Source organism: Furipterus horrens, unplaced genomic scaffold (genome assembly GCF_987537825.1).
Source record: "Furipterus horrens unplaced genomic scaffold, mFurHor1.1.pri manual_scaffold_3, whole genome shotgun sequence".
NCBI lineage: Eukaryota > Metazoa > Chordata > Mammalia > Chiroptera > Furipteridae > Furipterus > Furipterus horrens.
The window spans coordinates 76,209,229-76,227,315 of record NW_028327173.1 but is presented as its reverse complement, the minus strand read 5'-3'; the positions used below and the strand labels follow the sequence as shown (position 1 = coordinate 76,227,315).

The 18,087-nt window shown below is 35.7% G+C and overlaps 1 protein-coding gene across 4 annotated transcripts in view; it reads left to right on the top strand.

Moving 5' to 3' along the window:
• The window catches only part of CDKAL1 (CDKAL1 threonylcarbamoyladenosine tRNA methylthiotransferase), a 638,543-nt gene that overhangs the window by 458,458 nt on the left and 161,998 nt on the right, over nt 1-18,087 (top strand). For all 4 annotated transcript variants that reach the window (XM_090271743.1, XM_090271744.1, XM_090271742.1 and 1 more), the window contains one exon: nt 15,335-15,515. In XM_090271743.1, coding sequence (XP_090127869.1) covers nt 15,335-15,515 — 181 coding nt within the window. The remainder of the gene's footprint in view (nt 1-15,334; nt 15,516-18,087) is intronic.

Sequence of the window (18,087 nt, the reverse complement as noted above, 5' to 3'; positions counted from 1 at the left end):
GCTAGAAGTTCACTTCTTGGACTTTAAAGTAAAATATTGAGATTTGTATTACTCAATACAGGATTGATTATTAGGTATGAATAAGTCTGTTGCTTTACTTGTTCATTTATTCATTGCCCTTATTTTTTCCCCCATCACCTTTAATTCAATAGGTACCTTTATTGAGCCTCAACTGTCTCTGAGGCTGTTCCTCATTGCTGCAGTGTAAGAATATGAATATGAATATGAATATGGCCCCATCCTAGTCCACCAGGCGTGGATAGTTTACAAGGAGCCTTAAGACAACAAAACAAATGTGAAAGGTACCAGACAGAACATAACAGGGCCATCACAGAGGTGTGTAAAGGAGGGACTTGAATGCGTTGAGATGGAGAGAGAAAACCAGGAAAAAATTTCATCAGAGAAGTGGGCCACAGAGAATGAATAATGTGGATAGGTGCTAATAGATTGTGGACTAGGATTGCTCAGGGAGGAAGTTCTCTGATTTGAATTAGATCAGTGAGAATTCCATGATAATAGAAAGGTTGACTTAGGGCTGCATATTGGAGAGTATCATATGCCCACTGTCCCCTGAATCTCACCCTGGGGTGTCCTTGGGAGTACTTAACAAAGCTCAGTCATGGGCCTGGATGGTTAGAATCTCTTCAGGTAATATTTTTGGCTTTGTGTAAACAGTCTCTGTTGCAACTGTCACAATTACTCAAATCTGCTCTTGTTGCCAAAGCAGCCACAGACACTGTGTAAATGAATGGGTGTGGCTGTATTTCAATAAAACTTTTATCTACAAATACAGGCTGAATTTGGACCATGAGTCATAGTTTGCTAACCCTTGATCTGATTTTTAGGGTAAATTGAATTTAAATAAGACATAAGTTCAACTAATAAATAAAAAATGTAATTGTGAATAATTCTGTGTTTAGATTTGATGACTTCTGTGGCATGTAATTGGATGCTCTCTTTCTCTCTTGTGTGCGTGTGTGTTTTTCAGTATTTTTAAAATATGCTTTATTGATTATGCTGTTACAGTTGTCCCAATTTCTTTTTCCTTTGTTCCCCTCCACCCTGTGACACCCCTCCCTCCAGTTGTCTCCCCACCCTTAGTCCATGCCCACTGGTTGTGCATATAGTTCTTCTCAGCATCTTCCTGTCTACTCCTTCCTCCTACTATGCTTCTTAGTTCCTGCATCATCTCCCTCCCTTTCTTCCCTTCCCCCTCCCCGCTGACCTATAATTTGTTTCCCACTCTCGTTGCCTACTTAGTTTGCCTTTGCTTCGGTTCCCTAGCTTCTGTTATTGGTTGTTGTGATACAGTTTTCATTATAATATTCATAGTTTTGATTCTCTTTCTCCTAAACAAGTCCCTTTAACATTTCATATAACAGTGGTTTGGAACTGATGAACTCCTTCAGTTTTACTTTGCCCTGAAAGTACTTTCTCTGCCCTTCTATTCTGAATGACAGCTTCGCTGGATAGAGTAATCGTGGTTGTCGGTTTTTGATTTTCATAACTTCGACAATTTCTTGCCAGTCCTTTCTTGCCTGCAGAATTTCTTTTGAGAAATCAGTTGAGAGTCTTATTGGGACCCCTTTGTATGTAATTTCTGCAGCGGGGGGGTGGGGGGGGTGTCCAAGACGGGTTCCTGCCATTCACTCTCCACTAAGAGACCGGGAGCTGCCTCCTCTGTCCCCACCCCTTCCAGCCCTCACAGTCCAAGGCAATGGGAGTCTGCCTTCCCTGGCGTTGGAATGACAAGCTGATGGGTCTGGTCTGCAGCCAGGGGTGTTCCTCAGGCGCTTCTCGCCTCCCCTTAAATAAAGGTGTCTGTGCTTACTGCTGTCCCACTGCCATCGTCACTGCTGCCGCCACCAGCACAGTTTGACCTCTCCGCCCCAGCTTCACCACTCCTACCTGTCCAGATGAGCACCACTTCTTTATAACTTCATATGTTGGACTTCCATTTATTTTCTGGAACTTCTGGTTATTTCTGGTTTTGCAGTAGTTGTATTCCTTCTTAGTTGTGGAGGGAGATGGAGCATGTCAGTCTAGGCCTCCATCCTGTCTCAGTATTATTTTTGATGATACTATACAAATTGCATTTTAGGATAGCATAAGATGTGAAATGCAGTGCTTCTGAGTTGCTGTTTCTTGATGATGACAACACTTCCATAAAAGTAAAAATCTGCCTAATTTCTTATTTATAGTGGACTGGATGGATATCAGAGGCATTATGATTGTATAACTTTATAAATTATTCTTCCTGAGACCCAATGTGTAGTCACCTTCCAATTATGCTTTCCCATGAAAGAGTGCTATAATCTGGATTTGAGTCTCTAAAATTTCAGTAAGTGTGTGTGAGTGTTTTTTAAGTTTAATTTTAAAAGATTTAAGGAACTTGTCCAACTTTGTAGTTTTTGCCTTGTCCTGATACTCATTTAATTGGTTCTGCTAATGTGAATGCCCTTTCAAATATGAAAAAAAATAAAGCAAGAAGGAAAAGTTGATTATTTCTGTAATTGGATTTTTCTCTTGAATAAAATGATTTCACCCACTTTATATTTCTGACTTAAGGGACGGGGATGGGAAACCAATTTCTTTCATATTGTACTCAGAGGCAGACAGAAAAAGGTATAGTTTGTTCCAAGGTATAAGAATAGCATATTGGTTTTGGTTGTAATTAATTACTGATGCTGAATATACTCTGGCCCCGGCTTTCAATTCCCAAATCTAAATTTCCACTGTGTGCAAAATAATTCCATCCAGGAAGAATTCTAATTACTTTTGTAATTATCGTCTTATCTCTAAATGGAATTCAGACGTTTGCTGCAGTTTATGAATGTTAGAAATGTTTCATTTCCTTTTCACCTTGAATAACAGAAAAATACACATTACTGAATCTGTCTGCACTGAACCTTATAATTCATGTTACTATAGAAACAGAAAAACTCATATAAGGATTGTGTTAACAGTACTATAGATAGTAAATACCTTCACTTTAACCAGCAATATCATAAAATGATTTTAATAACAGATGTGCTAAAATTCTGTGAGTTTAATATGGTTTCTTTTAAATGTTATAACAATATTATCCACTATGCTTACTTTTAATCTTTGAAGCAATATCTTTGATCTTATATAAGGCTTTGTGCTTATTCCAAAATATTTGCTGTGGAATACAAGCATAACATTATAGGATAAAAAAATTGTTCTATGTTGTACTTATTTAATTTTTAGTTAATAGCAATGATTCTTTGATTTTTGCTTGAAGCCAAACTGCATATTTGGATTTGTACCAGGTTTAGAAACATAATGGGTGACACTAAATCCTTTGGTGTCAACTGAATCTGGTTGGATGCCTCTATTATATTTGGCTTGACAACCACTTTTCTTTTTGAATTTAATAAACACTTTTCCCATATACTTGATCAGTATTTACTACAGATATTTAATAGTTACTTACTTTTTACCATTTAAAATTCTGATTTCTCAAGATATACAAAAATTTCCAAAGCTTCAGCAAATCATTTGTCATTTTGGCCATATTCTTCTTTCTTTCTCTGCATCAAATTTAAATACAGTATCTGGAATTTTTTTTTTTTTTTTTTTTTTTTTTAGCTTAGTAAAAGTAGTTTTCTACTTTTAAAGAGGGAATAGTCTGCACGATCCTTCCCCATGTGGGAAGGCCACCCTCCCCTCCACACCCCCACTATTATTAGGGTTTTCTGGAGCCAAGGGTAGGTAGGACGACGACCATGTCCAGCTTGAAGCAGCTAGAGGAGCTTGAGACCTTCGCCCATTGTCCTTTACAAGATTACAAAGGGTCTTAATATCTGAGAGGGAGGGATAGTTATTTTTTATGAACCAGGGGTATGGACTTGGTGGGGGGATTGCTGGGGGAGGGAGATGTTGGGTGGAGGGGAGTAAAGGGGAGAAAATTGGAACTGTTGTAACAATATAATCAATAAAAAACATTAAAAAAAATAAAGAGGGAATAATTTAAAAGAAAAATAAGAATTGCTACTAAATTTTTCTCAAGGAGAGACCTTGAAAGGCTATCTTTGATTATAAATATCACTTAAAATGTGTAAATAAATTCTTTGTTAGCATGCAGATTTTGGTTACTACTTGAAAGTAATTCCTTCTAACAAGTTGGCTTAAACTTCTCTCGATAGGTCACAAATTTTATGAGTTCTACTCTGAAAAAGATCATGGCTATTCACTTGTAGGAATACATCTATATTCTCATTATATTCAGTTTCCAAACAAATAGGGTTGAGGTTTTTCTCAACTTATATTTTTATCATTTATTTCCAGTGTTATTTATTCTAAGAGAATGTGGTCTGTGTAAATGTGATCTCATTAAAGTAGTAGAATGTGTGCATTGGCGAATTTGATTGTTTTGATCAGGACCCTGTAGGAGGAAAAACTATGCTAGGTGTTTCTACCAGAGGATATTTAATATTGGAAAGTCATTATATAGAATATTGGAAAAGCAAATATTGAGAGGTGAGGTAACCAGAGAATAACAATTACTGAAAGCTTTTACTGCCACTAGGGCTAAGAGAACAAAAGGAAGAGTTTATGTTGCTAGAACCTAGGAGCAAGGTCCATGGGGTTGCGGCCTCAGCCACAGGAGGAAACCTCTTCCAGGCACCCGTAGCTCTTTCTGCTCTCACCTTCTGATCTCCTGTCCAGATCTCCTTTGTCAGGACCTAATAGGAAGCCATTGCCAAAGGAAGCAAATGGACTTTTTGGACTTCTAGCCCCAGTATTTACCTACTGTGCAGAATATATGACTGTGAAGCTAAGAGACATCAGGAATAACACCAGTTTTTCTCATCCCATAATTGACAGAGTAGGACCCATTTTGTTACTACTGATTTTCTGTTAGGTTAAGCTTTATGAAATTGATGATACCTGATCATTTTGACTTGGAAACAAACGAAACAAACATACCAATAAAACAGCAATATCATATGACTCAGCTTTCAGATTCTACAAAACCTGTCCCTGCCATGATGATTACTTCTCTAACATTGGTCAGAAGAATTTTACTTTTTCTAATACCCAGACAGTGTCAAAGATGACCTATTGTCCATTTTTCCCTATATGTATATATTTTGTTGTTGTTGTTGATCCAAAAGTAGTCACAGAAAGGTTTCCTAATTTTATTTGGGCCACGGAAGCCTTTAAGAATCAGAATAAAACAATGGTCACTTCTCCCTGAAATATGTACATATAATTTTGCCTGTAGTTTTAGTGGGTCCACGGACTCCAAGAAAAGAAACCCTAGACTGGCATTTAAAAACGGCACTGTTGGCATTGGTACTTTTTCTATGTGTTTTTTTAATCTTTACTCATCATAAGCCTGGCTACCTGAAATGCATACTGTAGATATATACCACCCTGTCATGAGTTTTCAGTGAGAGAGTGATTCTAGGTACTTAAACAGTGAATACCACAGTTAAGAGACATAAATGGATGAATGAATGTTTTTTCAACCCTTATCTAAGTGTTTTAGTGTTTTCTGTTTTCAGCCAAGGATCTTTAAGAATTTTTTTCATAAAATTATGAAAATAAATTTAAAGCTGCTGAAAATTTTATTAAATGTATTTATTTGAAGCTGTCCTATTCTTTCTCCTTAAATTTTTTTTTTCCTCACTCATCTGCACTGAGTAGAACCTCCAATAATATGTTGAACAGAAGAAGTAAGAACAGAAATCTTAACAGGAAAGCATTCAGTCTTTCACTCTGCTAATAGCTGTAGATCTTTTATTAGGTTGAGGTAGCTTCCTTCTGTTTTGTGTTTACTAAGAGTTTTTATCATAAATGAGCATTGGATTTGTCAGCCTAGTTTTCTGCATCTACTAAGATCACCTTTGTTCTTTTAATGTAGCTTATTGTATTAATTGATATTTGTATATCAAGCCAACTTTGTGTTCTTGTGATTAAAAACTTGGTCATGATATGTAATCCTCTTTAAAAGTTTCTAGGATCAGTTTGCCAATATTTTGTTGAGAAATTTTTATCTCCATGTTCATGAGGGATATTGGTCTGGAATTTATTTCAAATCTCTTTCATATAGGCTACTGCTGGACTCATAAAATTAGTTCCTTTCTCATTTAGCTTTGAAATGGTTTCTGTAGAAGTAGTTTTATTCTTTTTTTAAATGTTTAATGAAATTCACCAGTGATGCCTCTGGGCCTGGCTTGTTTGTGTTGTTTTCTTTTGTTGGCAAGATTTTTAAATCACAAATTCAATTTTTGTAATACGTAAAAGACTCATCAGGTTTTCTTTTTCTTCTTGAGTCAGTTTTTATAATTTGTCCTTCAAATAATTTGGCCATTTCATCTAAGTTTTTAATTTATTGGTGTAAAATATACCCTTAGTATCTTTTTTTCATATAAAATTGACGTAAAATCTTATTAGACATACATCATAGTTTTCAATATGTATATAAATTATGAAATGATCCCTACATTAAATCTTTCACCTTACAAAATTACTCTCAACTATATTCTTTATGCTATACATTGTGTCTCCATGATTTATTTTATAACTAGAAGTTTCTACCACTTAATCCCCATCACCTATTGCCCACCCTCTCTCTTGTAACTACTAGTTTGTTTCCTGTATCTGTGAATCTGTTTCTGTTTTGTTTTGTATGTTTGTTTACTTTTTGATTTTACGTATAATGAAATCAAACCATATTTGTCTTTCTGTGTCTGATTTAATTCACTTAGCATAATACGCTCTAGGTATATCCATGTTGTTGCAGATGGCTGAATAATATTCCATTGTAGTGTTATGTGAGAGAAGGAAACTTTTTCTTACCCTTGAAGGTTTTTTTTGGCTGGTTTAATAATTAAATCTAATGAGACAGATCAAGGAGAAAATAACCAAATTTGATTTCATATATATGATTGAGAACTTCACATAATGAGTGTCAGATACCGCATACATGAGAGGTTCAGAAACCATAAGTTAAAATGACGAATATTGAGGCAGAGGTGCCTCCAACACCCTAGGCTCAGTTGGAAACTACTCTGTCCAGCGGAGGTTTCATGACCACGGCAGAACATATCTACCCAGGACAATATATTGTGTCTGGTGGAAGGAAGGTGGCTGCTCTCTCTAGGGGAGAACAGCAATTAGACCTTCGTCCCTCATGCCTTTTATTGAGCAGGATACATATGGGAGATACAAGGTCAAAATTCATGAATCATCAATAGCTTTTAGGCATTTGGATTACAGTTGACAGTAACAGATTACAAGTACCAGTACAGAGGGCACAGTGACCGGTCTGTGTCAGGCTCTATTAAACATCTTGACACCACACTGGCATTAGGTGCAAGGTTTCATACATTTCTTCCTAGAGATTGTTTATGTTACATTAAAGATAAGAAAAGCAGAGCAAGTTCTAAAGCCTAATAAGCATTTTTTAAATCCAATTCCCACGGAAACCCTCTGAGTGGCTTTCAGTTATGTCTCCCGCACAGCCTTATGTTGAGACTTAAAGACAAGCACAGCTGGGGTGCCAGCAGCAGGTCATGCTCAGGCCAGGGCTACAATTCCCTAAACCGCAAGGAGCAGTTCCCTACAGAATATATGCCATTCTAAACTAAGGATGAGGAATATCACCTTGGGGCTTCAGAGAGGAGAAAGGTCATTACAGGATGATAAAAAGAACAGATACTCAGTAATTAGTAGTTTGTCCTACCATATAGATAAGTCAAAAGATTATCTCTGATAATCTCTTACTATGGACAAGGCCCCTAATTTAAATTCTTCTGGACAGTTAAGGGGCAGAAGTTTCTTTTGAGCCCACAGGGTCTCAGTTACCTTCAGCTCAAAATAATCTGCATGCAACAAAGGCACATTTAGGAGTGACTAGCTCTGAACCCCTACAATATATATGCCACATCATATTTATCCATTCACCTATTGACAGACACTTAGGTTATTTCCATATCTTGGCTATTGTGAATTGGGGTACATATATCACTTCAAATTAGTGCTTTTGTTTTCTTTGGACATATACCCAGAAATGGAATTGTTGGATCTTATGGTAGTTCTGTTTTTAATTTTTTTAAAGAATTTCCATACTTTTTTTTCTAGTGGCTGCAAATTGAAGATGATACAAATGAATGTATAGATAGATCATTCTCATGAATTGGAAGAATAATATTGTTAAAATGTTCGTAATCCCCAAAGCAATCCACAGATTTGGTACAGTCCCCGTCCATATATCAATGGCATCTTCACAGAACTAGAACAAAGAATTCTAAAATGTCTATGGAACCACAAAGGACCCTGACAAGTCAAAGCAATTTTTAGAACAGCGGTTCTCAACTGGTGGGTTGTGACCCCTTTGGGGGTCGAACGACCCTTTCACAGGGGTCGCCTAAGACCATCGGAAAACACATATATAATTACATATTGTTCTTGTGATTAATAACTATGCTTTAATTATGTTCAATTTGTAACAATGAAAACACATCCTGCATATCAGATATTTACGTTATGATTCATAACAGTAGCAAAATTACAGTTATGAAGTAGCAACAAAAATAATTTAATAGTTGGGGGTCACCACAACATGAGGAACTATATTAAAAGGTCACAGCATTAGAAGGTTGAGAACCACTGCTTTAGAAGGAAAAACAAGGGTGGGAGATATCACCTCCCTCCCTGATTTCAAACTATACTACAATGAAATAGTAATCAAAACAATAAGGTACTGGCATGAACATGGACACATAGATCAGTGGAATGGAGCAGAGAGCCAGAAATAAAACCCATACATAGAGGGTTGATTAACCTTAATATTCTTTTTTTTAAAGTATATTTTATTGATTATGTTGTTACAGTAGTCCCAATTTTTTTCCCCTTTGCTCCCCTCTGCCCAGTAGCCCCCTTTTCTCCAACAATCCCACCCCCCCCTTAGTTCATATCAATGGGTCGTGCATATAAGTTCTTTGGCCTCACCCTTTCCTATATTATACTTAACTTCGCCCTGTCTATTTTGTACCAATCAGTTATGCTTCTTAATCCCTGCACCATATCCCCATTTCTCCCCCTCCCCCTCCCAGCTGATAACCCTCCACATGATCCCCATACCTATGGTTCTGTTCCTATTCTGGTTTGCTTAGTTGGATTTTGTTTTTATTTTTCAGATTCAGTTGTTGATAGTTGTGAGTGTGTTGTCATTTTAATGTTCATAGTTTTGATCTCCTTTTTCTTAAGTCCCTTTGACATTTCATATAATGATGGCTTGGTGATGATGAACTCTTTTAGCTTTACCTCATCTCGGAAGCACTTCATCTGCCCTTCCATTCTAAATGATAGCTTTGCTGGATAGAGTAATCTTGGTTGTAGGTCCTTGCTTTTCATCACATTGAATACTTCTTGCCAGTTCCTTCTTGCCTGCAAAGTTTCTTTTGAAAGATCAGCTGATAGTCTTATAGGCACCTCTTTGTAGGTAACTCTCTGCTTTTCTCTTGCTGCTTTTAAGATGCTGTCTTTATCTTTAACCTTTGGCATTTTAATTATTGTGTGTCTTGGTGTGGTCCTCCTTGGGTTTAGCTTGTTTGGGACTCTGTGCTTCCTGGACTTGTATATCTATTTCTTTTGCCAAATTTGGAAGTTTTCCTTCATTATTTTTTCACAATATTTCAATTTCTTGCTCTTCCTCTTCTCCTTCTGGCACCGCTATCATTCGGATGTTGGCATGTTTAAAGTTGTCCCAGAGGTTCCTAAGCCTCTCCTCATTTTTTTCAACTCTTGTTTCCTCATTCTATACTGGTCGACTGTTTTTTTCTTCCTTGTTTTCCAAATCATTGATTTGAACCTCAGTTTCCTTCCTTTCACCATTGGTTTTGTGTGGATTTTCTTTCGTTTCATTTAGCATAAACTTCACTTCTTCCCTTATGTGTTTGCCATACTTAAGTATGTCTGTCAAGCATATAAGCATCTTTATCATTAGTGTTTTGAACTCTACATCTATTAGGTTCACTATCTCCTCATCTGTTAGGTTGGCTATCTCCTTGTCACTTAATTCTCCCACTGGAACCTTGATCTGCTCCTTCTTTTGGGCCATATCTCTCTCTCCCCTCATTTTGACAAGCTCCTGTGTTTGTTTGGCTCTGTGTTTTAGGTAGAGCTCTCGCACCTGTTATGTTGTAAGGGGCGGAGCTTTAGGTATTCATCAGTTTGGGCGACCCATTTTACCATGTTATGGCACTGTGTGGGGGGGAGGTTTCTGAGGGGAAACAATGCTGCTTTCTCAGCACTCACCCCTTTTCTAGGCACTTCTGCTTCTCATATGGGACTGGTGCTTCTTTAGCTGTTGCCCTGGCCGTCATTCCCAGAGTGGGTGAGTCTGCATAGGTTCTAGGACCGTGGGGGCCCTTTAAACAAGCGGACTCTGCTGAGAGACTGGCAGTTTCTTCCTCCGCCCCAACCACCACTGGTCTGCACAGTCAGAAGAAATAAGGCTTGATTTTCCCCAGCGCTGGGATTGTTAGCTGAGTGGTCTGGTCTGGTACTGGGAGCACTCCCCAGGTTTCCCTCTCTACTTTTAAAACGTGTGACTGCACTTTCTGCTGGCCTGCCGCTGTTGTTGCTGCTGCCGCCACCACACCGTGTTCTCTCCGCCCCAGCTCCACCCCTCCTACCTGTCTGGATGAGTATTTCTTCTCTATATCTTTGTTGGACTTCCATGCCGCTCGATTTTCTGGAACTTCCGGTTGTCTCTAGTCTTGAGGTAGTTGTACTCCATCTTAGTTGTGGAGGGAGACGCAGCGTGTCTGTCTACACCTCCATCTTGGCTGGAAGTAACCTTAATATCCTTTTAATATTGATCCCATCTGTAGTGCCATCTCCTTCATGCCTGAAATTGGTCATTTGTGTCTTCTTTTTTCTTCTCAGTTTAGTTAGTAGTTTAGTAATTTTGTTTTTATTTCAAAAGAAGCACTTTTATTTATTTATTTCTATTTTCTATTCTATTGACTTCTTGTACCTTAATTATTTCCTTTCTTTGTCTTAACTTTAGTCTTGATTTGCTCCTCTTTTTTTTTTTAGCTTCTTGAGGTAGAAGTTTAGATTATTGTGTTTAATTCTTTCTAGCACAAACATTTAAATCTAAAAAAACTTTTAAGCACTGATTTAGCTGCTTCCCATATATTTAGATATATTGATTTTCATTCAGTTCAAGATTTTTTTTCCCCTTGCCTACCTCCTGTTTTCTTTTCCTGGAAGTATTGAGTAATTGTCCTGAAATTAATCACCATAGGACTTAGAAAATATTTCTTTCAATCGTGTGTTTAGTTTATGCCAGTAATTTTAATAGGTCAAATACTTTTGTTTTGATCATTTATATGTTATTCTTTTGAGTTAATAGTATATGTGTTAGTTTTAGTTCTTCCACATGTGCAATTTGTAGTTAATAATTTATTGATCTAAAGAGTGAACTAGAATCATCCTTTTTTCTATTTTTGCCAGTGTAATACCAAATTGCAATTGAAAATCTTGAGATGAATTAAAATACACATTTTAATAGTATTTCAAATATAGTATGGGATATATGTATGTGTATATTTTGATTCAAGGTAAACAAGTAAGACTTAAGATATTGGGAGCTTCTTTAAACCCTAGCTTAAGACAGCAGATAGGTAGTACTCTACTTACAGGTCCTGATAGACTTTCTTAACTTTTTATAACACTACTTCTACCAAGGCAGATGCATAATTGGAATATTTCTCATTAATTCTATTTCAAAATAATTTAATGAACCCATTTTGCCAGTAAATAGCTTGTATAAGTGAGAAAGAATAATGGGTCAAAATTTGTTTTTTAATCTAATCAAACATTTCTCCATTCAGCTTCCAGAATTATTCTCTAATACTATTATGGAAATATAAATGTAGAAAGTCTTTTAAATTTAAAAATGCATAATGCCTAGTAACTATATTCCTTAGACTCACAGCTTTAATAAATTCATGGAAATGGTTATTTTTTTTAATTTTAGAATTTTGAAAATTCATAGCCTCTCAAAAACAGCATTTATTCATAATTAGCATATTAAATATTTGGAATATTATTGTATTTTACACCCCATATAATTTCTTCATAGCCACTTAAATCATATGTAGTTTAGAATTTTGTCTACTTCAAACAATTTTGACTTTCTCATGTACTGAAGAGAATTATTTACCAAGCAAATTAACACTGTAAATATGAGGAGGTTTTTTTTTGTTGTTGTTGGTTCACTTAAGGAGCTGAATTATTCTTAAGAACATAAGTAGCATCATTTGCATATATAAAGTTAATGTATAGATGAGCCTCATCTAACATTAAAGTTCAGTCTCTATTTTGAAAACATGTTATAGACAATCAGTTTATATTCTTAAGTACTTTGAAACCAATTAAATTGCTTTTACTTTTAAATTCTGACTAGCATAGGTCTTTCACTACTTCATAGTAGCCTACTCCCTCCCCTGTTATCAGTCAACTTTTTGTGTAGATTATCAAATATACCTGTGCATTGAACAGTTCCTTCCTTTATGTTTATTATGACTAGTGTAAGGGTTTGTCTTTTCTTTTTCACTGTGTACCTTGAAGCCAAAGTAAACAGATGTTGCATAATACTGAACTCAACTATGCTGGATCAAGAAGGATTGGGGGGTGGGGAGAAATCAGTAAGGTACTTTCCTTTGGGAATACCCCATAATCTAGTGCCAAGTTCATTCTAATTCACAGCCTAGGACAATAATCAATTGTCTTTGTTTCTGTAGTATTTCACTGGAAGTTTTAAGAATTTTTTTTTTTTTAATTTCCTAGGAGAGATAGACTTTTCTTTGTCATTTCTGCTGTGATCCATGACTTTTATTTTTTGTTGTGGATTTCTTTTATTGAGTAGCTATAAGTCAAATGTAAGAATTGGCTAATTGAAGTTATTGATATAATTTTCTATTCCACATGCTTTAGTATAGAAAAGGGTCTTATTATTTATAGCTTAGTGTAAAAGCATATATTTTATGATTTCTCAAACAGTTTTGATCATCACCCTTAATGAAGAAAAAATGTTTTAATATCAGAATAAAAATTAAAGCCGTTTTTTTCAAATATGTTATTTTTCTCTATGCATTCTGTCTCTTTTTCTGTTTATCATCACAGAGAAAAGTTCCTGTCTTTGTAATTTATCTTACTGATTAAAGTTTAGCCAAATTAATAGCTAGATGTGACTAAATAGAAATCAAGAAAGAAATATTTTTAGAAAAAAATCTGTGATTCTTTCGCACAGGCGTTAAAGGATTATGCAGACTAGATATGGAAAGCTGTTGTTTTAGTGAAGTAGTTTGTATTAGGCATCCAGAAATATGATTTTCCTCATTGTTACATCCATTTGTTCTCTCTTATGCCCCCAAATATTTAATATGTCTTCATGAGATAAACTGTCTTATTCATTCTTATAAAACTGCATGTGATAGAAAAATCAATATAGGTAGGTATTTTATGATTTGAAGTCTTTGAGGCTATTTTTGCTGTTGTTCATGGATTCAGAATAATATTGGACTTCTGAATACTACTGATGTTGTGTTGTTCTTGTGTTGTTAATATACAGTAGACTATTGTAGTATACTTGAGAAACTCAGTGGCCACTGAGGAATGATTTTCAAGATGCTAACATTTGGACCTATCACAAATAAAGGCAGCTTGTTACCCAGTCACTCTGTGATGAAAAGCATTTTGTGCTTTACTTTTAAAAAATAAACAGCAGCAAGAATCACTATTTATTGATGGGAAGTCTCAACCAAGAATGAGAGGAATCAAAATAAAAGAACCTGCAGGAAATAGGCACAATTGCATTGAGCAGAGGAGCAATTGTGAAACATTTTATTGATATCCTAAGAAATAAGAAAAATGTTGCATCTCGAAAACAAAATCAGTATTCTGTGAAAAGGAAAATTGGAGAATGAGAATTTAAAATAAGTTATTCAACTAAATGTTTTCAATAGAAAAGTGGGAAGATGAACTCAGGTAAATCTTCTAGAAAATGGAACAAAAGGACAAAGATGGAAAATAACAGTGGAAAAACTTAGAGAGTCAATTCTGTAGTTTCAACATTTGAAGGAGGGGTATCCCAGAGAGAAAAAAAGAAAGACTTAAAAAAGAACATAAATTTTTCTAAATCAAAAAACAGGAGTCTCCAGATTGTACCCTCTACAAACTATTAAATACCTACAACAAGGCCTATTATCATTAAATTTAAAATAATTGAGAATAAATTTAATTCAAAAAGAGAGTGGAGTACCTGTAAAGACAAATGCCTCAGAGTGAATCTGGACATCTCATCGACCTTGCCAGGTTAAAAAAATGGAGCGGTATGAAATTCTGATGGCTAATACCTTTCATTTTGGAGTATTGCACACAGCCACTATCAATCATGAATTGATAGTTTAGAGATGCTAAGACAATAACTACAAAATTTGACTGGCACTCTTTTTGATGACGCTTCTAACATAATGCTCCCACAGAATTATGGAGTATAGAATATTCAAGAATTAGGAAGATATAGGATCCAGAAAAAGTGGGATTGAAAATAAGGAGACCAAGGGTAATAACAGTCCAGTGTTACCGCTGGTTCAATATGGAAGCAACACACACTTGAAGAAAGTAAGAGTAGGATTGTGGAGTGGGGGGAGGGGGGAATGGAACTGGTTAATAATATGTATTCAATGCTTAGAAAATAGTATCGATTTTTGATAGATCTTGATAGAGTAGCTGGAAAACATTAGCATAGATACATAGAATATTAAGAAAAAAAATTTTTAAGGCAGTTATTAACCATAAAAAATTCAACATTGTGGTAAAAGAAACTTAATGGTAGTATACCAGTTGGCTCTGCAATGAACAGTATTTTTGCAGTTTTACCAATGGATATATTATTAATTTAATTGAAATTTGTGCAGTGATTATATAGTGAAGGGAGGGATATAGTAGTTTAAAGAACTAAATTCTCATTTACCATGTTGGAGAAGTCAGTAAATATTGCCTAAAAATCAGTAAATCTAGAAATAGCACATTAAGTATCTTAAAACAGAAAAGAACAAAGAAACATCTAAAAGAATTAAAAACTGATATTTCTTGAGGGTGATGGGGTCCACTGTTTTTCATAAACTCTTAGTATTTACAGTTCCTTAAAACTATTTGCAAATGTCCCTTTCCTAAAACTAAATTAAATTTTGAAAGGAATAATGGTATTTAAAATGTCAGGGAAATAAAATAATTATGGATCGTAGTCAAGTTTTTACATTTTTGTCTCATTATTTTTTAGAGTTCCTGGAATAACTATTGCTACAGATATTATCTGTGGTTTTCCTGGAGAAACAGATCAAGATTTTCAAGAAACAGTGAAACTTGTCGAAGAGTACAAATTTCCAAGCCTCTTTATTAACCAGTTTTACCCAAGACCAGGAACTCCTGCTGCAAAAATGGAACAAGTTCCAGCACAAGTGGTAAGATATTTTTCTTGTAAGGTTTTATATTTAGCCAATAGCCAATAGCTATAAAAATGTGTGCGTTGCCTCTCCTAACACAACTGGCTGATGGTATAACTCTTAAGTTATAAAAAATGGGGAGTTTTCCCTGGGTTCAGGGTGGGAGACTTTGTATTAGTTAAATGACCTTGGGCAACTAAAGTATCACCTTTTGTTTTTCTTTTTGAAGAATGAGGTTCAGTTGACACTGGGAAAGAAAATTTTAACTAAAACTAGTACTTGCCTATGTTTATAAAATAAATTCTTGGATGTTTCAAAATCAGGCAACATTTAAATATCTAAGCAAAGGAAACCTCATATTTATGCTGCTTTTTAAGAGACCCTTTCCTAATTTGTTACTTCTAGGGGGTCCCATGGTTTTCCTGTTATCATTGTGTAGATTTGATGCTCTATCTATCTATTTATCTATCACCTGAGGTATATATTGCTTTTGCAATGCAACTAAATATAATTTTATCCTTACATGTTCATAGATACATTACAGTAAGATCACTTAAAATAAATGTGAAAAGTTTGAGACCCAGTAAAAGCATACTGTTTCCCAGAATGTCCCAGAAATTAACAGTCTTAAACACATATTTAGTTTTTAGGTTCATTAGCTAAAGATGGAAAAATTAAATAGCCTTAAGAGGGGGGAGATCCAAGATGGCAAAGGAGTAAGTGGAGTCTACACTGACCTCCTCCCAGAACCAATCTGGAATTACAACTAAATTGTAGAGAAACCACTCTGAATAACCAGCTGAACACTAGCTGGAGAGAAGTGTTATAACCAAAGACAGACAAAGGAAAGCACTTCACAAAAGACTGATAGAGAATGCGGAGGAGACAAGAGAGGGCTGGCTGGGCTTCCATTGGCGGCAGCTGAAGTGCTGGAGGGACTTCCATTATGTTCCTCCCCGTACCATCCTCACCCACTCCCCAACAGAAATCACTAGACCTTATGTTAACACCATACATTAGTTTGATCTGTTTTAAACTTGATATTACTGAAAGAATTCATCAGTGTTGAATGTTTGACTTTTTAAAAACTTTATATTGGTGAGGCTAGTATTTTTTTTGCAAGTACCCGTAGTTCATTCATTGTCATTGCTCTATTGTGCTACCTTGTAGCATATAAATCCCAATTTATTCATACTAATGCCAATCATAATCTGAATCTCCAGGTAATTTGAGTATACATTAAATTTTGTGAAGTGCTATTATAGTTCACTAATCATCTGTTCATCTGTTTTTAATTTTCTGTCAAACCCATCTTTGGAATATCTAATTTTAGTTTATTTTTAATTAAAATTTTTTTCATAATTCCAGTTTTCTAGTGAAATTCTCATATTTTCTTTTGTATTTTTTTTAACATATTACTCAGTTATCTTAAAGTCCATCCTGAATTCTCCATATCTGGATCTAACATTGATTCATTTTTGTTGTCTTTTTTTTTTTTTTTCTTGACTTTGACCAGTTGTCTTTCCTTTCCATGCACCTGGTTATTTTTATTAAATGGTAACCATTGTTCATATATTTTTTAAAAAAGAACTGTAGGTTCTAGACTATACTGTATCTTCTTCCCGGAAGATTTAATTTTGCTTCTGCCAAGCTCTAAGGTAAAAACTGATTATTTTAATTGGTCTGAGATTGATTTATGAAACTGTTTTTCAGTCTTTCTAAGGATTGGTTTATTTCCAGTTGGCCTTACTTTTTGAATACAGCCTGTGGTGTGCTGTTGTTTAACAACAGACTGCAGGTGGGAAGCATTCTGCGTTGTAGGATTTGCCAGTATCCATAAGGCAAATACTTCCACTGTGCTAGTTTCACACTAGCAATGTGGACTCACTGGCCATGGAGTTGGGACGAGATGCACACAATCAGCTGTAAAACGCTGGATGCCACATACCCCTGATGGAGCTCTTCTGTAGTGTAGTAGTATCCAGGGTCTTTCTTTATGGTGGGTCTTCACTAATTTTTGTCTCCCTGGACACATAAGAATGTGTAAGGCTCTGAGTAGTTTCTCAGCCTTTTAGCTTTTACTTGGTTACTCAGCCTCCCAGCAGCTGCCTACAAATTGATGAATGCCTGGGAGGGAAAAGTGGCTCCAACTATTGAGCTAATGGACTTCCCTTCTCTCTGGAATCTTGGTCCCTCTAGTCCTCACTGCCTTGGTAGCTTCTTGATATTCAAACGGTACATATTATCAACTTTATTCACCTTTTCTTATTGTTCTTGGCAAGGTATTGATATGACCCAAGCTAGTTTGCTTTAGCCAGAAGCAAAGCAGAACTCATGGCATCAAATCAGTTGTCAGAGGCATTTTTGTTGTGCAACCCAGTTCCGACTCTGGTTCCAAGAGGCAGTGTTCTTGCTTTGATCTTGTAAGCATAGCACCTTAGTGTCTTCCTTATATTTTTAGACTTTAGACACCCAGTCCTGGCATAGCAGAATCTTTTTTTTTTTTTTTTTAGATTTTATGTTTTAGAGCAGTGTTAGGTTGACAGTGGAACTGAGTAGAAAGTACACAGAGTTCGCATGTATTCCCTGC